Genomic DNA, 27,795 nt, shown 5'->3' on the forward strand with positions numbered 1-27,795 from the left:
GAGACCAACAATGCCCCTGTGAGGGCAAGCTCACCCATTCTTGATGCCCCGAGCGACCGCTGCCAAGCAGACGCACCAGACGTGTCACCTAACCATCACTGTTTGCAGCCGACATCACAGCTAAGCGCCAGTCAGACAAAATCGGAAACCTCCCTCACAAAGAGGGAAAGAAAACGCTTGAGGAAAGCAAGGAAAAGCAAAGCAAATAAACAGGGGCCAAACAGAACGTTGTTACAATTCACAACGTTAGTCGAGAAGGACAACAAAACAGAGAAGGATAATATTGAACAAAGCAACAGGAACGCTGTCTTGATCAAGGATAACTCCACCCCACCTATAAAAGAGGCTGCCGTTTCAAGAAGCCCCAAACAACAAACCAGCCTTGGCATAGCCAATAGGTCTCGCCTTTGGGATCTTATAAGTGTTCAGCCATGCAACACGTTATCAGAATAGCCAGTGTATCACAAAAACCAAAATAAATATATGAAAACGGTTTGATAATTTTCAACTACCTTCCGGAGTGTCCTGGATGGTCTTTGTTTCATGATATGTCCAGCGCCAGTCTGACTGTGCCCCGGGGCTAGTCTAGTTAGTGCACCCAGGTAGCTATTTACAGCTGTCATAGTTTTAGCCAATCACAGAGTGACTCCAAGTTGCAGCCTGCCCGAGGCTCAGCCAATGAGAGAAGAATTAAGGTGGGCCTACTGAAACCTGCGATGTCCTGGGCCAAAACCAGATGAAGCGAGTGTAATACTGCTGGTCTTTCTAACCAATCCGAAACTGGTAACCGTTTTCAAACCTATTTTAAAGCACAATACAGTTTATATGGCCCCACAGCCTATAAACTACTGACAAGGTTTCACTAGCCATTGAATTCTGGGGTTTGTAGTCCTGCCGGTTATAACGGATGAACAAGAGAGCAAGCCCAGAATGCAAGAGCCTGCAAACTTTAGCGTGGCGTTGGTGCCTGGTATGGGTACTGTTAGCCCCAAAATACACTATTTTGTTGACTGGCATGTGAATCGACAGAGGGCCCCAGGACTAGTGTTTGTGGGGTTGGGTGCATCACCACGCTGACATCTGACACTTGAGTGCAGAGGTTACGTGTTTGACCCCGGCTGGGACTGCTGTGGTAACAGGTGTTTTTGTGGCCATATGCGTGTATTAAGTGGAAGACAAAGGCGTGGCATCTCAGCCTGAGACATTGCGAGGCTGCCAAGGGTGTGTGAGGGCTATAAAGAGCTAGCCAGCTGGGCTGTCCCTCGTTTGTCAGACTGTTTAATTGAACGCAGAGATGCCGCTGAAACGATTAGATCGTTGCAAACTGCTGAAGGCCAGATATTAGGCATGCACCGGGTATTTAAAGCGAGGCACTGGAATTATGCGATTGTCATTATCGTTTGCCGCATTTAACACACAATTCTGCGTCATGTGCACATTTGAACAAAAAAGACGTTTCAAGCTCCAAATAAGGTTCAAAAGTTACTAAAAACATGGCGACACATGCTCCTGGCAATCGAAAGGCCCTTTGCAAAGGTTGACTGGCAGTCTTTCATTCCTTATGGCTGTGTTTGGTTGTTAAACTGGTGCTAATGATGTGAAATCTTTGCTCTAACAGTGTTACCATGAGTAGAAATGCAAAAATAATGAATGCAGGAATACAATCACAAAATGTACCGCATTGCGCTGCATAGTTGACTTTTTCTTGCCACATAATTTAGTCAACCATGCTGCATAATTTGGTCCTTCCTTGCTGCATAATATGGTGCAATGTTTGACACCACTGAAGTAGGCTGTCCTTTGCCGAGATGAGTGGAGCTTCAAGATTACTACTCCACGGACCAGTGAATTAGACAAAGGTGCCTTGTTATAAATTTGGAAATCCTTTCTGCATTGGAAGCCAGAGTGACATGGCATGAGCTCGTGTACAGGAATTGGAGAGCATTTCGGAGGTGCTACAGCCTCTGAAAGTTGCAGCAGCGGCTTAATCGGGCCCAGCCCTACCGGCTTTTCACTCCCCTGTTATGGGGAAAGGTCGCCAGGCAGCAGGTCCGCCTCGGTTCCTGTCTCATCCAAGCAGAAAACAAACATTTAAATACTGAGTGCGTTTCTAGTTTTTTTTCAATATGTGTCTGTCGAACATGATGCAACATATGGACCAGCCTAGCGCTTCGATATCACCTTTTGGTTTTAGCGCTCTATAAACTGAGATGGAATGTTATACTCCCATAGTAAACTACGACACCTCCTGACTTTACAGTTTTGTCCCACAATTACAGTGGCCACGGATCCCAAGGCTGGGGTGTGGGCGAGTAGTGCGGGAGCAGGGGAGGGCGCTGCTGCAGGGAGAGGGGTGTGGGTAGGGAGGCTGTGGAGACGAGGAGTAGCAGGCATGCAGGGAGCGCAACGTTGGGAGGAGACTGTGCAGGCAAGGGGCGGAGGAGGCACGAGCCAGGACTGCAGCGGGCAGAGACAGAGGGGGGGGGGGGGGACTGGACGTGGGGATAGAGGACTTGGTTGCACCCGCCCCCCTAGCCACACGATGCAGACAGGAGCGGAGAGGCTCATCAGTGACAATAGAGACCACCTCCTGGAGGCTGGGAGCCTCGAACCCGGGAAATAATAGCCTGGAAAACAGCACCGGGGAGCGCAAGACAGGCAACCGAGGAGAGTAGAAACCAGACTGTGACCCCAACGGGCTCAGATAGGCTGGGCCCTGCTACTACAGCTGGGAGAGTTTGGCAGAGGCTGGAACCTGTCTCTGGGAAAGTACAGAGGAGGCGCAGGAATGCACACATGTAACCTGACCCACAAGGAGTGCAGCTGCCACCCCTGCGCGCCGCTGCTCGCTCCAGAGAGCAAAACGCTCTGGGAGTGAACCTTTGCTAAAGAGGTGGGACATGCGCCTGCCTTTAGCCATTTGCAGACTACGAAAAATAAATGACACAGGCAACAACCAACCAAATGCGTGGGGGTAGTCCTAGCCACACGGAGAAGTTTGGAGTGCTCACAAGAAGCCTCCCATAGACCAGCGCATGTGCGCTGCGCTAGGCGCGACCTAAAAAGTTCAAAATCCCCAGCAAGGAAAATATACAGCATATTTAATCCTTTAGAAAGGCGGGAACCAAACAAATCAACAACTTTGGTCACCCAAAAAACTAATATCACACTAACACCCCGGGGTAAAACGACCAAAGCCTGCACACCCATCCCACAGGAGGCTGCCAGCAACAGGCTAGCTGGCTCGGAAGAGACGTGCAACAACAAAGTCAAGATAAAAGTACACCCCCTGGGAGGCACGGAGGCCAATTCAGCCATAAACCTTCAAAGCACTCAACAAAACAGAGTACACCAACCAAATTCAATCTCAAACTACTCAGAGCCTATCAATCAATCAGGGGAACCTGTAAAGCGCGCTACTTACCCATGAGGGTCTCAAGGCGCTGGGGGGGGGGGGTGCCGCTACTGCTCGAAGAGCCAGGTCTTGAGGAGTCTTCTGAAGGCGAGTAGGTCTTGAGTCTGCCGTAGGTGGGTTGGGAGGGTGTTCCAGGTTTTGGCGGCGAGGTAGGAGAAGGATCTGCCACCGGCGGTCGTTCGTTGGATGCGGGGAACATTTGCAAGGGCGAGGCTGGCGAAGCAGAGCTGGCAGGTGGGGGTGTAGAAGCTGAGTCTGCTGTTCAGGTAGGCTGGTCCGGCGTTGTGGAGTGCTTTGTGTGCATGGGTGAGGAGCTTGAAGGTGATCCTCTTGTCGATGGGGAGCCAGTGCAGGTCTCTCAGGAGGGGGGTGATGTGGCTGCGGCGGGGGGCGTTGATGATCAGTCGGGCGGAGGCGTTTTGGATGCGTTGTAGCCGCCGTTGGTGTTTGGCTGGGATTCCTGCGTAGAGTGCGTTGCCGTAGTCCAGTCTGCTGCTGACGAGGGCCTGTGTCATTGTTCTTCTTGTTTCGGTCGGGATCCATTTGTAGATCCGGCGGATGTTGTAGCAGGAGGAGGAGACGCGTTGACTTGCTTGGACATGGAGAGGGAGGAGTCGAGGATGAATCCTAGGTTGCGTGCGTGGTCGGTTGGCGTCGGTGCCGTCCCCAGAGCGGGCGGCCACCAGGAGTCGTCCCAGGCTGAGGGGGTGGGTCCGAGGATGAGGACCTCCGTCTCTTCCGAGTTCAGTTTCAGGCGGCTGCTCCTCATCCAGTCGGCGATGGCCTTCATGCCCTCGTGAATGTTGGTTTTGGCGGTGTGAGGGTCCTTGGTGAGGGAGAGGATGAGCTGGGTGTCGTCGGCGTAGGAGATGATGTTGAGGTTGTGGTGGCGGGCCACTTGTGCGAGGGGGGCCATGTAGATGTTGAACAGTGTCGGGCTGAGGAATGAGCCCTGGGGGACTCCGCAGATGATGTCGGTGGCTTCTGACCGGAAAGGTGGGAGGCGGACGCTCTGGGTTCTGCCGGAGAGGAAGGACGTGGTCCAGTCAAGGGCCTTCTCTTGGATTCCAGCTTCTTGGAGGCGTGTCTTTAGGGTGCGGTGGTAGACCGGTCCAGGAGGATGAGGGCTGATGTTTTGCCGCAGTCCAGTTGGCGTCTGATGTCGTCTGTGGCGGCGATGAGGGCTGTCTCGGTGCTGTGGTTTCGTCTGAATCCGGATTGGGACGGGTCCAGGATGTTGTTGTCTTCGAGGTGGCGGGTCAGTTGAATGTTGACTATTTTCTCGATGACCTTTGCCGGGAGCAGGGAGATGGGTCGGAAGTTCTTGAGGTCCTTGGGGTCCGCCTTGGGCTTTTTGAGGAGGGCGTTGATTTCGGCGTGCTTCCAGCTTTCCGGAAATGTCGCTTTTTCGAAGGAGATGTTGATGACCTTCCGTAGTTGGGGTGCGATGGCCGCGTCTGCTTTGTTGAATACGTGGTGTGGGCATGGGTCTGACGGAGATCCTGAGTGGATGGAGTTCATGATCTTGCGTGTCTCGTCGGCGTTGGTGTTGGCCCAGGAGGTCAGGCGGTTGGCGCTGTTGGTCATCGCGGGGGGGGGGTGGAGTCGTGCATCGTTGGTGCGGTCGTGGAGTTGAAGCTGTCGTGGATGTCCGCGATCTTGCGGTGGAAGAAGATGGCCAGTGAGTCGCACAGTTCTTTGTGAGGGCGGGATGTCGTTGGTGCTGGCGTCGGGCTTGGAGAGTTCTTTCTTGATGCGGAAGAGCTCTTTGCTGTCGTGTGCGTTGTTATCCAGGCGGTCTTTGAAGGAGGATCTCTTGGCTAGTCTGATGAGGTGGTGATGTCTGCGGGTGGCGTCCTTGTGGGCTGCGTGGTTTTCTGGCGTTCGTTTGTGGAGCCATTTTCTCTCGAGCTTACGGCAGGCGCGTTTGGAGGTCAGGAGCTCGTCGGTGAACCAGGTGGCTCTCCTGCTGGCGTGGCTGTTGGATGGTCTCTTGAGTGGGGCGAGGGTGTTGGCGCAGTCGTCGATCCACTGTCTGAGGTTGCGGGCTGCAGCGTCAGGGCAGGTGGGGTTGATAGGTGGGTTCTGGGCGAGGGTGGTGGTTAGCTGGTCTTCGGTGACTTTGTTCCAGCAGCGGCGTGGCAGATGTTGGGTGCGATGGTGCGTGGTTGGTTTTTTGAAGGTGAAGTGGATGCAGCGGTGGTCGGTCCAGTGGGGTTCGGAGGTGTGGTCGAAGGTGACGTGGGTGCTTGTGGAGAAGACGGCGTCCAGCGTGTGGCCTGCGGCGTGGGTGGGTGCGGTGACTAGTTGACTGAGGCCGAGGTTGGCGAGGTTTTCGATCAGAGTGGCGGAGTTGGCGTAGTTGTTGTTCTCGAGGTGGAAATTCAGGTCCCCGAGGAGGATGTAGTCCGTGGAGGCGAGTGCGTGGGTGCTGGCGAGGTCGGCGATGGAGTCGCTGAACTGAGCCCGGGGTCCGGGGGGGTCTGTAGATGAGTGTTCCTCTGAGGGTGGTGTTGGGGTCGGTGTGGATCCGGAAGTGCAGGTGTTCGGCGGTGTTGAGGGTGTCGTCTGAGTGGGTGGTGACCTTGAGGGTGGACTTGTAGACAATGGCTATTCCTCCTCCGATTCCGTTGGTGCGGTCCCTGCGGGTGATCTTGTAGCCGTCCGGGATGGCTATGGCAATGTCGGGTGCCGAGGAGTCGCTCCACCAGGTCTCGGTGAGGAAGGCCACGTCTGGGGCGAAGGTGTCGAACAGGTCCCAGATCTCGACGGCGTGTTTGCGTGCGGAGCGGGTGTTGAGTAGAATGCAGCGGAGGTGGTTGGGTCCAGTTCTTGGAGGTTTGGTGGGTCTGTCGCAGGTGAAGCTGCAGGTGCGGCAGGAGAAGGGTCCGTGGGTCCGTTTCGGGGCGGCCTGGAAGCAGGTGTTGTGTCGGCCGGTGTTGAGTGCATGGAGGGAGTCGGCGTCGTATCTGAGTGTGGCGTTGCGGCGAGCGTGGGGTCCAGGGGTTCTGGCGCTGGGCGTGGTCCAGGCGCGGACGGGCGCAGACAGGCTTGCCTTTGGCGCGGCCTGCATAAGATGGGCTGAGGGTGGGAGGGACAGCTGGGAGGCGGGAGCGGGGTGGCGAATGGGATGCTCGGGGGGCGGGCCGCAGGGGAGCAGCGGCAGGCAACAAGGGAAAGGGGTGGGAACCAAGGCAGCGAGGGGAAGGGGAGCGGGAAAAAACGAGCGGGAATCGCCGATCAGGGAGCGGGAACCAGGCAATCAGGCAGCGGGCGAAACCAGAGCGGCACTCAGGGGGGCAGCGCAGTGGCTGGGGAGCGACCTAGCAGGGCAATAATAAAGACCCCAACCAACTGAGTAAACAAACCATACACTGATCTTTCCAGCAGAGGCCACACAACGATTGAGCTAGTCCCACATTACATCTTGAGGGGAGCTCACGACACCTTGAACAGGAGCTCTTTTCTAAAACTATTTGAAGCCCTCCCAGCCCTGAGCCATATCAAAACCAGTAATCGGAAAAGTATTCAGTTCTAATCGAATCCCAATCAAACCGGCCAAGAAATTACAATAGCAACTTGGACAGATCACTCCCTTGTTGAACAGATCTGGCGACACAATGAGTCCTTTTCTAAATGAGGCACTGAGCTAAAAAAGGTGGAGCACCCCCTATCCAACCCCGTTACAACAACCAAATCGACCAATGGGCGTTTTAAAAGGGGCAAAAGGCCCTGATGAGTTTTGTATAATGAACGGTGATGGCCTTACAACAAGGAAAATTACGATCACAATCCCGCGGTCTATCCGCAGGCGATGACCCCAACTAGGAACCACGGAGATGCATGAAAAAAACCACAAAAGGACTCTAAAAAAAATTCCAAGGCTGGGAGATCTGTTCATTGAACGGCTTAAGCGCAAAATTCGAAGATGCTTACTTTGTAGAGTTCAGCTTACAGTATGACATACTCATATTACAAGAAACGTGGTAGACCATAAACTCGCCAATAGCAGGCTACAAAGAATACCTCAACGCAGCCATAAAAGACTCAAAGTACAGAAGGGCAAAAGGCGGCCTATCGACCTTCATCTCAACGGATATTTCCTGGAAAGTCACAGCTACCGACCTTAATTCCCCCTGGATGCAATGCATCAAATGCAAAGTTTCGCCCTCGACCAGCTTGTTTACCCTGAACATCTACATCCACCCTGCAGTGAAGTAAAAAGGGCACAGATTCCAGCAACTGATCGCCGCACTTGAAACTCTAAAACTCACCCACCCTCAGGTCAACATAATATTGACAGGGGACTTCAACATGAACTTACTGCAAGGTGAGGAAAAAAAGGTATCGGGCCATATACAGGCATGACAGGGCAACACAAGCAGACGGAACAGCCTGAGTAAGAGAAACGCAGCATTTCTAGACAAACTTTCCCTGTACACGCTAAACGGACAAGGTCATTTGGACAGTCCTACAGCATTCACAAGAGTGACAAACAAAACCGGTACAACCATCGACTTCACCTTGGCTGATCTTGACCTTTTTTCTTTAATTTCTGACTTCCAAATAAAGGAAAGAGCAGAAAGCGACCAACATCCTCAAACCTTTACACTTACCACCATTCTAATAAGGCCAAATCAAGCCAAGGCCCTATCATTATCAACTCAATCCTATAATTTTAAAACGACTCACCTGGAATAAGGGCAATATAGACACCATCATGGGGACATGCCTCTCACTACTGGCATCATCGGAAGTCAAACCGCACCGTATAGAGGCCTGGGAATCGTTCGTCAACAACGTAAATAAAAATGTCCAAACCACGCCAACGGGCGTAAAGCCCACAGAACTACCATGGCAGCCTGGTACACAAACAATCTGAAGATAAAAAAAAAAAAAAACACCTGCACAAATACCTGAGATCACTGCGAACTCGGGGCTCAGATTTAACACAGCAGACCCTCACATCAATAGCAAAAATGAGAAGGCATCTAAAAAAAGAAGTCAAGGCGACAAAGCAAGCATACAATGAACAATTCTGGATGAAACTACTCCAAGCCAGTAAGCAAAGAAATTTCAAACTTTTCTGGGCAAACATCAACTTCTTAATAAACTGCAAAAACCAACATTTCAACTTGGATATAACAGAACACACATGGAGAGCCCACATCGAAGCCACATACTATACTTTCTCATTCTCAGGTGAGAGCAATACTTCCAAACCAGCAGTAGCGAAGGGGATGGACGCCAGTGAGACAACAAGTCCTAAGGTTCAAAAACTCAGAACCACCAAGAAAATAGACACCAAAGTTGGCAAATCAACACCCAAAAACCCACTCTACTACCAAGAAAATCTAACAGAGAACAATTTCCATCCGGAAGCCTGGGAATCAACCAGGTCAGAACCAACAGACCACCACCCACAGATTACACAAAAGCAGGTATTAAACACCATAAAACACCTGAGACCGGACGGGGCACTGGGGTCAAATGGCCTGCCAAACGCATTATTCAGAAACAATCCATCCTTCTGGTCCGGCCACCTAACTCCTCTGTTTGCACACATCTTAAAGAGTCCAGCACCATTCCAGATTCCTGGTGAGGAAGCATCTTACAACCCATATATAAATCAGGGGCACGCTCTGATCCATCCAGTTACAGACTGATAGCACTCATCGATATTGAGTCAAAAATATACGCATCGAACTTGCCGGCAGATCTTGAGGACTGGATCAGTAGCATAAACCTCATTCCGACAGCATAAACAGGATTTCGGGCAGCAATGGGCACTTAAACGAACATATTCGCAGTCGGCCTTCTGGCCAATCAAGCCATCGCTAAATCAAACATCCGCTACATGTGCTTTGTAGACCTCAAAGCAGCCTTTAATAAAGTGCCCAGACTCAAGCTTGGGGCAAAAATGAAATCTTGGGGAGTTCCCACTAAATTACTAGAGGCAATCATTAATCTTTACTTCAAAACATGGGTTCAAGTGAAAAAAGGGGATGGACGAAGTCTAACCAATAAAATTCCAACCACGACCGGCTTAAAACAGGGGTGCGTGCTGGCACCCTGCTTATTCAAAATCTACACAGCTGACCTCGAGGAAAATCTTCATTCATCACAAGGCGACCCTCCAAAATTGGGCAATGCCCCTTTAGTAAGACTTCAAGATGCGGACAATATCGTCCTACTTTCTCAGACGCCTCGAGGCCTTCAGCGGCTGTTTTCCCAACTAGCAGCATACACCACCTCAGCTCAATTAGCAGTCAACCATCAAAAATCAAAGGTTGTGTGCTTCTCCAGTTCCCACAAAAACCACCCTCAATTCATCTGGACGTTAAATAACAACCCATTGACCCAGGTGGACACATACAAATATTTGGGGGTGCACCTTGATCGCCAGCTCAACTACAAGCAACATCTGGATCTAGGGCAAGCTAAAGCCAAACAGCTTCTATTTGCATTCAAAACCTTGCAGAAAAAACTCAGAAGTTGCTCAACAAACCACCTACTAAAGGTCATAGCAGCAAAATTCTTGCCATCTATTTCGTATGGGTCGGAAATTATAAACACAAAGGACTCAACAGTTCTAAATTCAGCACAATCTAGTCTCTTTAAGAAATTGTTCTAAATCCCACGCTATATTTCACAAGCACAAATAAGACTGGATTACGGATTAAAATACCAGATACCAAAAAGAAAAGGAGCACTGGTTAAATATTATTGGAGAATGCGGGCAGCAGATGAAAACACTCTAGCCTATCATTGTTGGCAGGAGATCGAAAAACAATCCAGGCTAAACAAGTCAGTACTTCCGGTCTTAAAAGAATCGCTTTCTGCACTAAGGCTAGTCTTGGCCTGGCTCACAATAACAACCTATTCTGAGTTTAAACACGCAGTTAACAAAGCCATCAAGCAACAATCCCTGTTAACAGACCAAGCCGCCTTGGCCCACAAATCACACGCTTGGGCTGTGTTATCTTCTAAATCGCTGCAACCTCAACCGTATATGTTAGAACACTTTCCAAATCAATACAAGCGGAACTGGACCCTATTGGGGTTGGGATCCTTCCCCTCAAAACAACTCGCTCCAAAATGGAAGTGGACTTAGACGACAAAGGAGTACCGCCTTTGTGGACACAGAGACGAGTCATTACTACATCTCTTATGCATCTGCCCCGCGCTACTAAACACTCGGAAAGCCCTTCTCCAGGAAATACTAAGGAGTGAACAAATAAGGACTTGCAGAGCGGCTGTTATAAAATGTCTTGAAGGCTCGTCCATCCATCTTTCTTGCAAAGCAATAAGATTTTGGAACCTAGCTGCAAAAGAACTAGACAAGAACGACTGAAACTGAACTAGACCATACAGTATTGCCTTGTTCATCTATTTTAAACCTCGCAGTCCATATCCCCTCAGCACTTGCTCTTTATTATACTTTGGAGAAGCATGAGAATGTGTGTATAGTTTTAATCAACTCCCCAAAAATGTAACTTTACTCCATACAAGCATAGTTTGAATTCGTGTTGTAATTTTAACTCAATCCATTGTTCTGATGCCTCACGTACCAAGGTGGTCTATTTCACCCTTTTATGATTTTAAAGAAATCAAATAAAAGTACTTAAGCTAAGCACTGCAGCAAGTCATGGCTTTCAGGTAGGCCTTGCTGCGTATTTTTTACACTCTTGCTGTTCTGGCGTACCTCCAAGCCCCAAGGATCCAGAGGGGCCTCCTGTTGGGTTAGCACCAGTGGATCTGTCACCTGCACCATCTGAGCACCTGGATCTCACCTCCTGGTTCTGCTATGACCCTGGTGCATGCTTCTATTCTGGCTCCAAGACCTGTGCTGTTCCCTTCATTGTTGATGTCGGAACCAACGTCGCCGGAAGTGAATTCTATGCCAACCCTGATCGAGGTTGCTCTCTGGCTCCACTCCAGCACAACTGGTTACTGTATAATCTGATTCAAACAAAACCCTTCCTCTACCACAGAACCATCCCCAGTTGCTTCGCCAGTTTTACGTTCTAAGACTGACCATAGTTTACTGGCACTTGCAGATGATAATGGAGATGATGTGGTTGATTTACCCCCACATTATGATGATGAGAGTTTACACATGCCTTTAGAAGAGTCCAGTGGGCTTGATTCTTCCTACGATACTGGGCCACCCACAGAAAAAGCGCTTCCTTTGCGGTAGTCCTGGATTGACAGCGCCTATCTGTTGAGATTTAAACCTATGTGCTTACTTTAGTCCTTTAGCCTGGGCCGACTCCTTCTGAGCCCTTCTATGATGCCCACACTGTCATCCTTAAAGGCACTTTGTCTAAATCTTGTTCTTGCCCATCAGTGTACAGGCAGGTAGCCAGGCATCAGAGTGGTGCCTGGCAAATCTGATTTTCTTATCTTACTCAGCATCCTACTCCTATGAGTTTGGTGGTCTAAGTTTCTGCCAGCAAGGTGAATCCTAATTCATACCCGATGTCAGCCCCCTGACAGGGCGTCAACATGGTTTGAACAATTTGGCAAACATTTGTTATCTATTGCCAATCTTTCTTTTGGGCCACTCAATGCCAGTTTCCTCCTGGGCAGTTCTACACGTACCAGCTGGGACATAGTGGAAGATATCTTGCCAGTGGTCACTGAAGAGTTTAGGCCCTCCTTGGCTCAGCTGTTCAGGTTGGTCAGGATGCAGCTAAATCTGTGATTTGTGCTTGTGCAAACACTACTGATTGCTTGGGCTGTACAGTCCACTATTGTAGTTCTCCTGGCCACACATGAATGAGATCCACAGGCTTCTCTGCAGATGAACATGCATCCCTCATGGACATACCTTTTGATGTTTCCTCCTGTTCGGCAAAAAAGCTGATCCTGCCCTGGAACTCTTCAAGGAAAGCTGGGCCACGGTGTGCTCTTTAACCCTTTCAACCCCTGCCGGAGAGTTCCTGCATCAGTTTCGTTCCTTCCAAGGCTTCTCCAGGGGTTTACAGTATAGACATTTCCAGTTCCCTACCCTGCAGTCACCTCGGCCCTCATGAGGCCTCGGACAGGGTTCCGGTAGAAACCATGCAGGTCACCAGGGGCACCGATCTTCCCAGTCCCACTTCCTTGCGTCATCAGCTTTTGAGCTGCTTTAGTTTGCCATTAGCGGCATGGAATCACCCTGTCAGAGAAAGAATCCTGTATTTTCTCTCTGGGTGTGGCAGCCCATCACATCCGACAGATGGATCTTTCAGAGGGTCCAGCAGGGCTATGCCCTTCTGTTTCTTTCCAACCCTCCACAGCTTCCACCCACATCAGAGCAGCTCTCATAGGAGCACTTATGCATCTTATTCCAAGAGATGCGAGCCTTACTGTCCAAAGGGGCCATCGGGGACTTGTTACTCCAGCTGTTTCCTCGTTCCGAGCAGGACTGAGGCATTCGTCCTAGTTTAGATCTTCGCCCTCTGAATGATTTCCTCTGGAAGGACAAATTCAAAATGCTCACTCTGGCCCTAGTTTTGTGTGCCCTGGATCTAGGCAACTGGATGGTTGCCTTGGACCTACATTTGCATAATTTTATATGTTTATCCTGCAGTCCCACAGACGTTACCTGTAGCTCAGTGCCAGTCAGGAGAATTTTCAGTTTCCTCTGTTCCCCTTCTGCCTTACCAGAACCGAAAATGATGGCTGTGGTAGCTTCCCATCTTCAGAGGCATGGGATACTAGTTTTCTGCTACCTAGATGACTGACTTTTGAAGGTGGGCTCGCCATAGTCTGGTATGACCACCTCCAACGGACCTCTTCGCAAAGGGTTTCTTGTATAGGAGCTGTCTTGGAGATGGTGCAGTTTGGGGCCTTTCCTCCACCACAACTAGTCCAGGACATTCAGGCTGTATTCCCGCGGTTTCAGCATCAGTCCTCCACATCTCTGAGAAATCTGGGCCTGTTGACCTTACGCATCGTGCTTGTTCACTTTGCCACGTGGCATATGCGGGCTCTGCAGTGGGACTTAAAGCCTCAGTAGACCAAGTTTTCGGAGGAGACTGCACATGATCTGCAGTGGTGGATGCTTGACTGCAACCTGATCAGTGGCAGATCCCTCTCCCTTTTCCACCCAGGGCTGATGCTGGTGATGGATGCATCTCTGCTGAGGCCATCTGGGAGATGTGGAAATCAGAGAGCTCTGGTTTTCAGCAGAAACTTGTCTCCATATAATTCTCTTGGAGCTGCTGTCCATGTGCTTGACGTTGAAGGCCTTTCTGTTGCCCATCAATGGAAAGCTAGTGTAAGTCCTCATAGACAACACATATGTCATGTGTTACAGCAGGGTGCAGTGGGTTCTTGGTCCTGTGCCAAGAATTGCTGCACCTCTGAAGTTGGCTGGAGCACTTAGGCTTTTCCCAGATCATGAACCACCTAAGTGATCTTAAAATGCCAAGATAGGCAAGCTCACCCCATGACACCTAGCGGATCACGAATGGCAGTTGCACTCCTCAGTGTCACTGGACATCTTCCAATATTGCGGAAAACACAGGCTGGTTGTTTTCACAACCATCAAACATGCTGTGTCAAAACTTCTATGCATTGGAGTTCCCAAAATCTGTATCTTTAGGCGACGCATTCAGGTTAGAGTGGCGCATGGGACTCGTGTACGCCTTTCGGCCTCTGCTTCTCCTGCCACAAGACCTGAAGATGATAGGAACGACCTGGCCCAAACCTTACCATTGGCCCTTGAATGAGCCAAAAGAGAGTGGTCCTTGGAACTTCAGGACATGAGCATCTTTCCTTGAATCTGGCTGCCTATTCAGTAGGATCTTCTGTTGCAGAGCAGAGTTCTACACCCAAATTTGATCAATCTACATCTCAATGCATGGATATTAAGTGGCTGCAGTTATCTGCGTTCTACCACCAGAGGTCATGGAAGTGCTCATCGGTGTCCAAGCGCCTGTCTTTGAAGTTCAAATAATGCCGGGCACTGGAACAGATTTGTGGCCTGGTGTGGCATTCACAAAACAGGCCCTTTTCAAGCCAAACTTTTGGATGGTTTAGTGTTTGTTTTTCTTTGGTCTAGCAACGATTTGCAGTGGGTACTCTTAAAAGTTCTTTATCAGTCTTCTCAGCCTTTTTGTTTGTGCCAGACCAACCGTCCTTGTTTAAGTCACCGATTTTGATACAATTAAAGTTTTGAAACGCATGTTTTCACCCAAACTCTTTGTTTTGCTACAATGGGTTCTTAAGTTGGTCCTGATATTCCTTATGAGCACCCCTTCGAGCAAATGCACAGCTGCTTGTTGAGTCTTTCAAAACTGTCCTTCACTGTGATCACTTCAGCTGGTCGCAAGAATGAGTTCCAGGTTCTTTTGGTGCAGCCACCCTACTCCATCTTTTTTTCTGGATAAACTAGTGTTGAGGACCAAGGTGGCCTCTTTGCCAAAACTGGGGACTCCTTTTAATGTTAGATTATCCATCACCCTCCTAATGTTGTTTGCTCTGCCCCACCCCTTGAAAGAAGAGGAGAGACTCCATTGACTGGACACAAGAAGAGCTCTAAAATTTTACATTGATCGCACCAAAGACCATCGGGTAGATGATCAGCTTTTTGTGAGGTTCTCAGGGGCAAAGAAAAGTAAAGTGGTGCAGAAATGGACATTGTCAAGGTTGATAGTCCTCTGCATTCGGATCTGCTACGTGTTATCCAAGAAGCAGCCTTCTGAAGGTCTGAGGGCTCCTTCTACCAGTGCCAAGGCTGCTACCACTGCATTGGCACTCAGTCTGCCTGTTTTTTACATGTACCAGGCCACAACTTGGTCGTCAGTGCACACATTCATGAAACACCACTGCCTTGACTAACGGGAAGCGAATTTCTCCTGTTCGGTCCTGCAGGACCTTTTGGTCTGAGTCCACTCCACTGACACTCTACCTTAGGCAGATACTGCTTTGGTATCTATGCTACAAATTAGCAATCTACTGTTAGAAGTATCCAGATGCTGTGTCTGTGAAGTCCTCTTATTTAACCGCAGATTCCTCACCACCATCCAAACTTTGTTTTGCTAAGTGGTCTCTTTTTACCATCTACAAAACGTCTCAAATTAGTGATGTGCAAGCTGGTACCTCCAGTTTAGTAACCACATACGAGAGCGCGGAACGAATCAAGCAAGAAACTGATGTCTCAGCGTATGGATGGCGATCAGAAGTAGCCCTGCCCCATCACTTCTGGGGTGGAGCTCTTATAACACGGACCTGCACTGTGTGACCTAGCAACAAGCGGGAGCGCTTTTGTGAAAACATTTTAATCTATTCTGGTGCCTGTAGCAATATTCTACAGGTGAGCAATCTGCTGTTAATCTGTAAACCAGGAGTGTTACTTAACGTTAAGGAGTTTATAGTCACTTCTCTCCAATCAGGAGACCCTTCTGCCCTCTCTTACCTTTATTACTTGGCCTGCCTCCTCAGTCCCACCCTGTCTCTACTCTCAAATACACTGGCCCTTCTGTACTCGGTTACTTCCATCCCTTGACCAGGCTCCTCTGTCCCAGTGTTCTCTCTGTCATCTCTGTCCCTTGACCAGCCTCCTCTGTCCCAGTGTTCTCTCTGTCCCTTGACCAGCCTCCTCTGTCCCAGTGTTGTCTGTCATTTCTGTCCCTTGACCAGCCTCCTCTGTCCCAGTGTTGTCCCTGTCATCTCTGTCCCTTGACCAGCCTCCTCTGTCCCATCTTATCTTTACTCCAATCCTGTGAAACCTATATCCAGGGCTTTAAGTGGGCCGGGTCTGAGCACCGGCAGTTTTTTATAGGGGGCCTCAAAACCGGTCTCTATCGGGCTCTATTTTGTGCCCTGGCACAGGCGGTCCGTTTTTTTTTGGACTGCAGTGACAGGAGGCACATCCATGTGCGTGTGCTCACACTGCTCACTTCTCACTAGTGGAGAAGTTACGTATGACGTCATGCCATGGGAGCGTTGCTGGGGGAAGGGAAATCCTTTAAAGAGAGTTGTTTTCTCTCTGGATTTCCCTTCTCTTTTTGAAACTAAGGAGCAACAACATTGTCGTGGTGTCACCAGGGCTTTAAGTGGAACCTTCTTAAATATTATATACAAGCCATAATTGCCGCTTTTTTATCTTAGGCAACTAACAACCATTGACAAAGCCAATAGTCCTGACTTGTTGTAGGTATGATGTTACTTGTATCATATATCTAGATGCACTGACAGAAACAGCAAAATACAAGTCAGGCGGCACACAATGCTAACAAATGTTTAGCTTATGTGTTTAAGCCACGCCCTTTATTACATTGGCCACACCCCCTTGAAAGCCCCTCCAGTTTTTTCATCCCACTTAAACCCCTGCCTATATCCTCAGTTACTTCTACCCTCTGGGAAAGGAAAACAAGGAAAGGAGTAGAGAGGTACCACTCAGCGAGTGGTGGAGGTGGATACTTCCTCCCAGTCAATTGTACATAAACAAAGGGATCTACCCACGGGTATAAGGGATCTCCCGATTACTCAATATGTATCCCACGGTCGTGGAGAATACACATTAGTTGTTTAAATACCCCTCACACACCAAAAGGGCCCTTGGTGTCATGCTTCATCATAGGGGTCTTCCTGCCCCTCTACGGGACAGGGCGTGCTACGACCTACGTTTGCGTGGGAGCACTGTTGTTAGTGAGACAGCTATGTGTGATGCGGGGGTGTGAGAGGAAGGGTCAGGAGTGAATAAGGAGTGAGTTAAAAAATACCTGGCTCTCTGGTCTCGAAAAATGTATTCTGCCGTTCGAGCTGGTATTAGTAAAAGGTGGGGGGAGGAGGGTGTATGCCTCAATGAGCTATGCCTCCTAGTGGTGTCGACATGTTTCGAAGCTTCCCCGTGCTTCTTCGTCAGGACCTTAATGAACCACCCCGGTCGGCTCCATCGACGGAGCCGACCGGGGTGGTTCATTTGGCGGGACATTGATCCTTGAAGTCGTAGCCTACCTGGCACGCCCACCACTCGGTCCACGAGCTCATGAGGTTACTTATCTCCTTTTAGCAAGTTAATAGGATTATGTAAGACCTATTAAGGCATTACGACTTCTTGGAGGCTATTTACTTCCTTTTTTCATTTCATTTTCTTACAATTTTTGTTTTAACACAACACAGTTAGTGGCAGGAAGGGATCCTTAAGGTCCTGACGAAGAAGCACGGGGAAACTTCGAAACATGTCAACACCACTAGGAGGCATAGCTCCTTGAGGCATACACCCTCCTCCCCCACCTTTTACTAATACCAGCTCGAACGGCAGAATAAATTTTTCGAGACCAGAGAGCCAGGTATTTTTTAACTCACTCCTGACCCTTCCTCTCACACCCCCGCATCACACATAGCTGTCTCACTAACAACAGTGCTCCCACGCAAACGTAGGTCGTAGCACGCCCTGTCCCGTAGGGGGGCAGGAAGACCCCTATGATGAAGCATGACACCAAGGGCCCTTTTGGTGTGTGAGGGGTATTTAAACAACTAATGTGTATTCTCCACGACCGTGGGATACATATTGAGTAATCGGGAGATCCCTTATACCCATGGGTGGATCCCTTTGTTTATGTACTTCTACCCTCTGACCAGCCTTCCCTGGCCCGGTGTTCTCTCTGTCCTCGGTTACCTCTGACCCTTGACTATCTTACTCTCTTCCACCCTATCAGTTCTCTCCCATCCAATTTTTCCTTTTTGCCTCCATCCCCTCTGTCACCGTGTTCCTGTCTTTCTTCTCGGTTTGATATTCCACTTCACTCTTTTACTTTAACTTCCTCTGTTAGTTTAACTTACACTGCCTTCCAGTGCAGATGTTCACTGCTCGGCTGTTCTTCTGTAGTTCTTCTCTTTCTGTCATCTCCGTGACTCCAGTGTCCGCATCACATATGCCCCCCTTTTCCAGAAGAACCTGAAGCTCTTTATTGCGCGGTGCCCTATGTGCTGCGTGGTGCGCGGTGTGCTCGGAGATGCACCCCTGCTTTCACCTTGGTCTCTCCCAAAGGTGCAGGTGCCGCTCCTCGCCGGGTGGTCAGGCCTCCCCTCACAACTCCGTCTCCTCCATGAGTGCCTGGTGCCGCGCACCATGCAGCGCTAGAGTGCAATGTGGTGGTGTCTGTCCAGTGAGGTGTTCTATGCCTGGGGGGAGGGGCGAGAGTTGTGATGGTCAGGGTCCCTCACTGCTTTTCTCCTTTTCCAGAAGTACTTGTTGCCACTCATAATGGGGTTGGGGGCTGGATATGACGCATGATGCTTTCTGTGGGGTGAGGCGCTGTGTGCCAGTGGTGCCGCTGTCATGGGGAGTTATGTGTGCAGTCAGTGTGCTGCTTTCTGTGCACGGAGGTGCTGCGCGAGTGGGCAAGGTGATGGGAGGAGGGCCACACAGCTGAGCACCTCACCCTCTCTTCAGAAGCACCTGTTGCCACTCATCGTGGGGGGCTATATATGACGCAACGCATGATGCTTTCCGTGGAGCGAGAAGTTGTGTGCAGTGTGCAATCAGTGTGCTGCTTTGTGTCCACGGAGGTGCAGCGCGCCCGGGGATGGTGGTATATTGGGGGGGGGCACACTCCTGAGCACCCCTCACACTCTCCCTCTCTTCCAGAAGTATCTGTTGCCACTCATCGTGGGGGGGGCGGTGGCTATGTATGACGTATGGTGCTTTCCGTGGAGTGAGAAGTTGTGTGCAGTGGTGCCCCTTATCATGGGGTGTTCTGTGTGCAATCAGTGTGCTGCTTTGTGTTCACGGAGGTGCTGCGCGCCCGGGGATGGTGATGGGGGACACACACTCCTGAGCACCCCTCACTCTCTCCTTCTCTTGCAGAAGTACCTGGTGCCGCTCATCACGGGGAGCCGCGCGGACCGGGAGCAGCTGCAGCGGATCGAGTCCGGTATCTCGGAGATGGCTGTCAGCGTGACACAGACAGGTAGAGATTAACGACTCTATCGCTTCAACACCCCCTCCCCATCTCCCTGTGTACACCCCGCCTCCCCCCGGCCCGTCTCTCTCTAATGCGGTGACTTCATTTATCTCTGCACAGAATCTGTTCACATTTGCAAATGAAGACGCCGTCATTTCGGTTTAATTTGAAATTGCTTGTTTACTGTCGCTGCGGCCTCAATTAATTATGTTTTCAGGGAAAGGCTCCCAACCCCAGAATATTAATCAGGGGTCTGCGATGACAGACTCGCAAAGGCCGGAAAGTTCACTTCTCATTTCTGTCGAGATGAGGTTTCCGGCGTTGCCGTTTTCGGCGCGTTTTCGCATTTCTGCCACCGAGGGGGTCAAGAGAGCCCATAATTACTGTGGCTAATCCGACGCCTGACACCCTACACTGTCATGGGCTCCGCGGGGGGCCCGCGGGTCTTCGCCCCCTCAGTACGTCTCGGATAGGCCCTGCCGCTTGTCACGAGCGCGGTACGTTTTAGGAGGGGGTGCGTGCGAGGAGCGCACTTTGAGACTAGGCTCCCACGCTGGTAGGGTGCGAAGTGTCCCCGAGACCCCTTCAGCTCCCTACCTCACAGCCGTACCCTTATAGAGATGACGAAACGCTCAAACGGTGGTTTCTGGCGGGAAGGGGGGGGGGGTGAGGTTGGTCTCGCTGGGGGCCTTCGCAGGGCGGAGTTGCCATTCTGGCATTTGTATGTAGGTTGCAAGGGAGGGGCTGCTTTCAGGGCCGGGCACAGGCCAAAAAGTGCTGAAATATAATATTCAATGTATTTTTTTTTTTTAAAAAGTGCTGTAATTTGCACCTTATGAACTTTTTTTCCTTTGGTGGTGGCGGATGAGATTAGGCAATCCTCGTAGCCCAGTCCTGGCTTTGCTCGCGGGTGCGCTGCAGCACGGGGTTGATTTGAATAGGTTTGGCAGGGCTAGTAGGTTTCTAGCCCAGTGTTGATACTCTGTGGGCCTGGCTGATCCCAGTGTAATGAATGACAAGTTAACCACATCCAGGACCTCCCGATCTGTTCTCTACCTGCCTCGATAAGAAACCGGTTAGTACATTTGATATCCTAATCTGGGTGGATCAAGTGGTTGAACATCTCTGGCTAGTCCTTGGGGTCGTTCTGCACGCCATTGCTATGAACTTGCTTTTCTGGAAAATCTAAAATACTATTTATTTAGCTCTTAGTACCCTTGATGGGGCGCGGTCAGGCCTCTTGCTGTGATATCTTCATGATCACAGTTCCATCTTCTAACCCATATAGCATACTAGGTCTTACCCGAAAGTATTTTAGCAGAGTCTCGAAATCCAACATCCATGACTTCCGTACTCCAGAATTAGGCCATAAATGTAGTAATTATTAGAATAGGTAATAATTCTCCGCCCTGGTTTGCAGAGCTGGCCTGGAAGTTGAAAGTTACCTTTAAAAGTGCGGTTATACCTGCTCATCTAGCACACATTGAGGTTGCACATCAGTCTGACCCTTTCATATGTATATCAGAGGCTGTACCCAAAAACGGTCTCCTTAAAAGGGGGCCAAAGGATGCATTTTGCAGCTAAATAGTTCAAGTATTTTGACTTGAAAGCATTTGGGACAGTGTGCATGAAAGAGGCGAGAGTTTGATTCTGTGGGCAAAAAGTCACATTTATCAAGACAAACCTTGACACGTCCGTACGATGTTAAGAGGGGTATTTACCCACACGTCATGTGGCTTTGACCACTAGCAAAGCAGCAGTGCAAAAACTGAACGCCACTATGAACACGCAGTGTAGATGCCGACTGGTATCGATTACCGTTCACTTCCTTATCGATTATATAGACTTGGATTACCATGACGGAAACTGTGTTAGTCGTCAGAAAGAGCCAGAATTACTAGAATCTGACACTCTAAACAAAATATTACCCTGGAGAAGTTCGTTGGAACGAAACACACGTCGGCTGTATGAGCTTATTTTTGGAATGTAAATAAAGAGGATTGATCAACAACATTGAGATGTGTCATCTTTAATTTTTCAAAACACTAGACTACATTAATTACATTTCCCCAATAGTGTTCCCTGATTTGCTTTTTAGGTCATGTGATCGATACCCTTCCTTTAGGGCAGGAGCTACTCCTGCCCGGCACCTCACGATCTGTAACAATGCTCTGGAGTACTATTTTCTGAGACGCACAAATCGTGTGTGCTTGTAAGTACATTGTGGTTCCTTTCCATATGACCAGTCCAGGTGTTCTGCTTCTAGGCACTACCAGTGTCCCTGCTCTTCTATTGCACTATGATCCCAAGCTGCAGAAAAAAATGTCGATAACCGAGAAGTCCTTTGAAACCGAGATATTACTGTCCTAGCTCAATTTTAGGAAGTCTGCTGTATGCACTGCCGTAAGAAGATATTGAGAGCCTATGGTGTGGTCAGAAGCGTGCACTGCACATTGGATCTTAGTTGTGCCACTGGATGAACACATTTACCAAGACACAAAGACGTTTCTGTGGCTTCTGGTAGTGTGAGTACAGAATGGAATTCCAATTATTTTGTGTAACAACATTGAGCCATCATGAACCAGGATGCCATGTATCTGCAGTATAGGAGTGCTAAAACCAAACTCTGGCGAGTCCTAAAATCGGGGGCATAATCCTGATTGCTTGCAATGTATTTTGGGCTACTGTGCTATAAGGAAGGGACTTTTGAGGTTGTTTGTATGTCCCAATACTGCAGTCAAACTATAAACCTAAAGGTACATTGTGACCATATAATAGCCAGTCATCAGTATGGTTGATTTTTGAGCGTGATATTTTGGTACAGCAACTTAAGGTTATGCGACTACTGTTGGGGACATCTCTTTTCGTCTCCGCTCAGCCGATTTCACTCTGGCCTTAAAAAATGATTTATCTAACAGAGTTCTGGACACCTAACATTGAATGCAAGGTAGCATGCCCTGAAGCGTATACCAGTGACGGTGCCATGCATGCCAGCAAAGTTTAATGTCAAACATAACATTACACACCCATCTGATTCTGGAATATAGCAATATTCTGACCAAGCACCTAATTTTACAGAAAACCCACTGTAAAATGATTTCCCCAGACCCCTTTCTGCGTGGAATGGATTGTGCTATGGAAGATCGAGCAGCACCAGCAGAGGGGTATGTCTTGCCTTTGCCCTCCTGCACCAGTCTTTACTTTCATGAGAAGGAATCCACTGAAATGTTCTGTGCTGAATGATGATAAAGAAGCAGAAAATCCTGAAGAAGCATTAGTTCACAGTTAAACATGGTGGGGCGAAACCTATATGCATCACCATGCACTCGGGGTGCGATACCATATTAATCAGCTTCCCTAAATCAGTTGTAAATACATGCACTAGAAATTACTCGCTTCCAAAAACGCCATCTAGTTATCGAATCAAATTAATGATCTGAGGGATATCCTCATCAGATTTAGAGCTATCCGTCCTCACAATACTCGCACACTGTTGCGGTAACCACGTCTGTCGTCATGACCTCTCCCTGCGATATAGAAATCCCCTAATTCAAACTTTCTGTTCTTAATCATGCAAGGACGTGTTCATCGAGCTCTGTATCCTTGCACCCATCCTGGCTTTGAAGACCCTCACCATAGTCATTTGACTCAGACAGATGTTCTCTATGGCAATGTCACAGCAGAGTCCATGGGCTGCCATTGACGTGTCCCCTTCCCTTAAATCGAAAAAGGTTTGTATTTGAAATCGATATTATTGCTTTTCTTCTCTATCCTGTCTGGAGCTAGTGGTCATACTTTGGCTTTTGCGAAAATATGTCTTTCAGGTTTGTTGTAGCAAAGCACATCTGTCACTTGTTATAGCTTATCCCAAGAGTTCTTCAGAGATTTCAGTTCTTTAAGATTTGTGTGATACATTATTTTCTAGTATTACAGGAAACGTTTCTTACAGCGAGACAGGCCGTGCTGGTTTGGAATTTATTTGTTCTACTCATTAAAAGCTGTAGTGGTGGTGTTCGGCCGAGGCTTATAAGTTTTTTTTTTTCTGTCGTTTAATCTTTAACATGTATAACTGATGACCCACACACAGTTTCAACTGATAAGCTACATGCTCTTTTTAACAGGAAAAATTTATTTCTAAAGGTATGCATGTGCCCACCATGATCAACGTATATACAGTTTCTTGTTGGAAACATTCCAGTTGTTTTTTCTGTCAGACTCAGCTCCACAGCCTTTGCATAACCTTGACATAAAGTGTATTCTTAGTTAATACTTGGATAGGACAAAAGAGTCTCAATATAACTTTGTAGCTTATGCAGCATGGCTCCCTGCCAGGCTGTAAGAGGCGAGGCTGCAGTTTCAGCAGTCCCAGGGATATTTCCTCATGGGACAAGCGACCGGGAAATCCATCCTTTCATTCTGCAGGCACTACTGCCTAGATGTAATGTTTGTACTTACTGTCGGGTTGGACAGGTGTCGATGAAATATTATTTTTGTTGAGTTGTGGCTCTTCAAAGTCTCTGCTCTATTTTCTTATTGGTCCTTACTGGTCGACTTCTTCAGCCCATCTAGCCCTCCTAGACTCGAAAGAAAAAGTCCTCAAGTTTAGCAGTTAATGGTCAAAGTGTAACGTTTGCACTTTGCACTCCATCAATCGAAGTAATTTATCGTTTAAAATCTAATAGTGCAACATCTGTCTTCCACATTTACAGAGGTGTCTTATTAGCCCATATAGAATGGATGTACCAGATCCATACATCTATGCCCCCATTAGTCCGAAAAACACATTTACTGTACCTGGTAAAACTATCTTTATTGCAACCATCAGCTTGTGAAGCAGCCTATACAAGTTAAGAAAGGAAGACTCTACAAAATCTGTCTAGCTAGGAGTCCAAGGCTTTGCAAGGCATCATGGGTAAATCCATAATCAAGCTTGCTGACATAAGTGATGTTACTACCTAATTATTCTGAATATAAAAGAGAAGTCCTGAACCAGATATTCACTTCCATGGATCCTACCCACAGCTTCAAAAGTGAAATATATGCCTTAATCAACGTGGGCTATAATAATATCATACTTGATGAAGAGTATAGACGTTGGATGTAGCAACACAACACAGTACTGGCCAACACATTACTTAAAGACCATAAATAAGACACTAACCCTCTAAGCAGCCATGCTAAATTGGCCCTAGATTCATTGTGCCAGTCACAAACTGTTCGGGATTATTTCTTACACCAATCAGTTAATGCTGCGCCACGAAATACTACTTATTTTCAAAATAAAGCTGGTGTTTCCTTTCTCATAGGAATCTGCCAGACTAATGCTGTTGGAAGAAACCACTATTGGAAGCTGCTCTTTGGTGAGGCTTAACCAGACAGCTGCTCTTTGGTGAGGCTTAACCAGAGAGCTGCTCATTAGTGAGGCTTAACCAGACACCTGCTCTTTACTGAGGCTTAACCAGAGAGCTGCTCTTTAGTGAGGCTTAACCAGACACCTGCTCTTTACTGAGGCTTAACCAGACACCTGCTCTTTACTGAGGCTTAACCAGAGAGCTGCTCTTTGGTGAGCCTTCATCAGACCGCTGCTCTTTGGCGAGGCTTGACCAGAGAGCTGATCTTTGGTGAGGCTTGACCAGAGAGCTGCTCTTTGGCGAGGCTTGACCAGAGAGCTGCTCTTTGGCGAGGCTTGACCAGAGAGCTGCTCTTTGGCGAGGCTTGACCAGAGAGCTGCTCTTTGGCGAGGCTTGACCAGAGAGCTGCTCTTTGGCGAGGCTTGACCAGAGAGCTGCTCTTTGGCGAGGCTTGACCAGAGAGCTGCTCTTTGGCGAGGCTTGACCAGAGAGCTGCTCTTTGGCGAGGCTTGACCAGAGAGCTGCTCTTTGGCGAGGCTTGACCAGAGAGCTGCTCTTTGGCGAGGCTTGACCAGAGAGCTGCTCTTTGGCGAGGCTTGACCAGAGAGCTGCTCTTTGGCGAGGCTTGACCAGAGAGCTGCTCTTTGGCGAGGCTTGACCAGAGAGCTGCTCTTTGGCGAGGCTTGACCGGAGAACTGCTCTTTGGCGAGGCTTGACCGGAGAGCCGCTCTTTGGCGAGCCTTCACCGGAGAGCCGCTCTTTGGCGAGCCTTCACCGGAGAGCCGCTCTTTGGCGAGCCTTCACCGGAGAGCCGCTCTTTGGCGAGTCTTCACCGGAGAGCCGCTCTTTGGCGAGCCTTCACCGGAGAGCCGCTCTTTGGCGAGCCTTCACCGGAGAGCCTCTCTTTGGCGAGCCTTCACCGGAGAGCCTCTCTTTGGCGAGCCTTCACCGGAGAGCCGCTCTTTGGCGAGCCTTCACCAGAGAGCCGCTCTTTGGCGAGCCTTCACCAGAGAGCCGCTCTTTGGCGAGCCTTCACCAGAGAGCCGCTCTTTGGCGAGCCTTCACCAGAGAGCCGCTCTTTGGCGAGCCTTCACCAGAGAGCCGCTCTTTGGCGAGCCTTCACCAGAGAGCCGCTCTTTGGCGAGCCTTCACCAGAGAGCCGCTCTTGGCGAGCCTTCACCAGAGAGCCGCTCTTTGGCGAGCCTTCACCAGAGAGCCGCTCTTTGGCGAGCCTTCACCAGAGAGCCGCTCTTTGGCGAGCCTTCACCAGAGAGCCGCTCTTTGGCGAGCCTTCACCAGAGAGCCGCTCTTTGGCGAGCCTTCACCAGAGAGCCGCTCTTTGGCGAGCCTTCACCAGAGAGCCGCTCTTTGGCGAGCCTTCACCAGAGAGCCGCTCTTTGGCGAGCCTTCACCAGAGAGCCGCTCTTTGGCGAGCCTTCACCAGAGAGCCGCTCTTTGGCGAGCCTTCACCAGAGAGCCGCTCTTTGGCGAGCCTTCACCAGAGAGCCGCTCTTTGGCGAGCCTTCACCAGAGAGCCGCTCTTTGGCGAGCCTTCACCAGAGAGCCGCTCTTTGGCGAGCCTTCACCAGAGAGCCGCTCTTTGGCGAGCCTTCACCAGAGAGCCGCTCTTTGGCGAGCCTTCACCAGAGAGCCGCTCTTTGGCGAGCCTTGAGCAGAGAGCCGCTCTTTGGCGAGGCTTGACCAGAGAGCCGCTCTTTGGCGAGGCTTTTTCTCACTGCTTTTCTCTGGTGAAGTTCAGCTGACCACTTTCAGACAGCTCATCACTCTGTGGTGAAGCCAAGTCAAGTCAGTTGTTCTCTAGTGACAAGGCTGGTGCTTCAGGTGTATGTAGTACCTGTAATCACAGAGGCATTTGGTCGCTGAAAAGATGGGTGGGCTGATATGAGGCTTGTTTAATCTGGATCGTTTACTTACACTGCTTCTCTCTCCTTAGTGACTCAGCTACAAGGAACATTGGCTTCCGTTCAGGAGCTATTACTGCAGCAACAACAGAAAATTCAGGACCTTTCACAAGAGCTAGCAGCTTCTAAGGTAATACCTCTACTTTCACTGCCAGCTGTTTGTATAAGAAATATCCTCCCTTACCCATTTATATTTCCAATAAGATCGCTCCATTTCTCCAGCATGAAAAGGGTTCTTGTTTTTAAATGTCTCCCATAGGCAGCAAATAGTGATGGATAGAAATGCTTCCATTTTAATAACTCTAACTTCCTCTTCGTAGCAACCCATTCCATTGTTATATGGCTTGTCTGTGCATTTGCAGAAAGGGACCGCCCGTATGCTAATTAGGCTTGACCCCACCCAAATAAAGGAAGCGTTGACTCCGGTCTTACTTTCTACTGGTTTTTGGTTGTTTTAATGTATCCCTTTTTACCTGTTTACTGTCTAATAGCTACAACTTTCCTTTTGAATGTCCCACTTTCATGTCCTACATTTCTTTTTTTTAGAATTTAATCAACTCCCTGTCCCCTCAAAGACATCATTGTTTTTATTCCTGTCCCCCATCTTTCTTGCTTCTTTTTGTTGACCCCCAACCCACACTACTGCTTAAATACTTGTTGGGGGGAACTGATAATGAACGCCCTATCATGGTATTTAGGGCCAGATGTACAACCGTTTTTTTCTGTCACAAATGGGAAATCGACCCATTTGCGACCGCTAAATGCATCCCGTTTTCCTTTAACCCCTTCGCCGCGGCACGAATTTTGCCGCGGCGCTGGGGGGGGGTTCGGGGTGAGCGCTGCGCCGCCATGCTCGTGACGGAACCACTCCGTCATGAGCCACGGGCGCGCTGTGCTCATGACGGAGTGGTTCCGTCACGACTTCGCCCACTTGCATTATTCGCCCGCACAGGCGGGGAATCAGCGCCGCGTGGACGGAGCGGCCGCAATGGCCGCAGCATGACGGAACCACTCCGTCATGAGCACACGGCGCCCGTGGCTCATGACGGAGTGGTTCCGTCATGAGCAGGCAAGGGGTTAAGGAAAATGGGCTGCAGTAAAAAAAAAACAAAAAAAAAACTGCTCTATTTAAAAAGCAGTCACAGACATGGTGGTCTGCTGACCCCAGCAGGCCACCATCCATGGGATGCTAGCCATTCCCA

At 49.3% G+C, this 27,795-nt stretch overlaps 1 protein-coding gene across 1 annotated transcript in view; it reads left to right on the forward strand.

The window, feature by feature from the left end:
• The window catches only part of PEX14 (peroxisomal biogenesis factor 14), a 377,016-nt gene that overhangs the window by 328,991 nt on the left and 20,230 nt on the right, over positions 1 to 27,795 (forward strand). The window contains exons 6-7 of the mRNA XM_085609840.1: positions 19,224 to 19,326; positions 26,626 to 26,723. Of these exons, the coding sequence (XP_085465966.1) occupies positions 19,224 to 19,326; positions 26,626 to 26,723 (201 nt within the window). The remainder of the gene's footprint in view (positions 1 to 19,223; positions 19,327 to 26,625; positions 26,724 to 27,795) is intronic.

Source organism: Triturus cristatus, chromosome 1_2 (assembly GCF_964204655.1).
Source record: "Triturus cristatus chromosome 1_2, aTriCri1.1, whole genome shotgun sequence".
Taxonomy (NCBI): domain Eukaryota; kingdom Metazoa; phylum Chordata; class Amphibia; order Caudata; family Salamandridae; genus Triturus; species Triturus cristatus.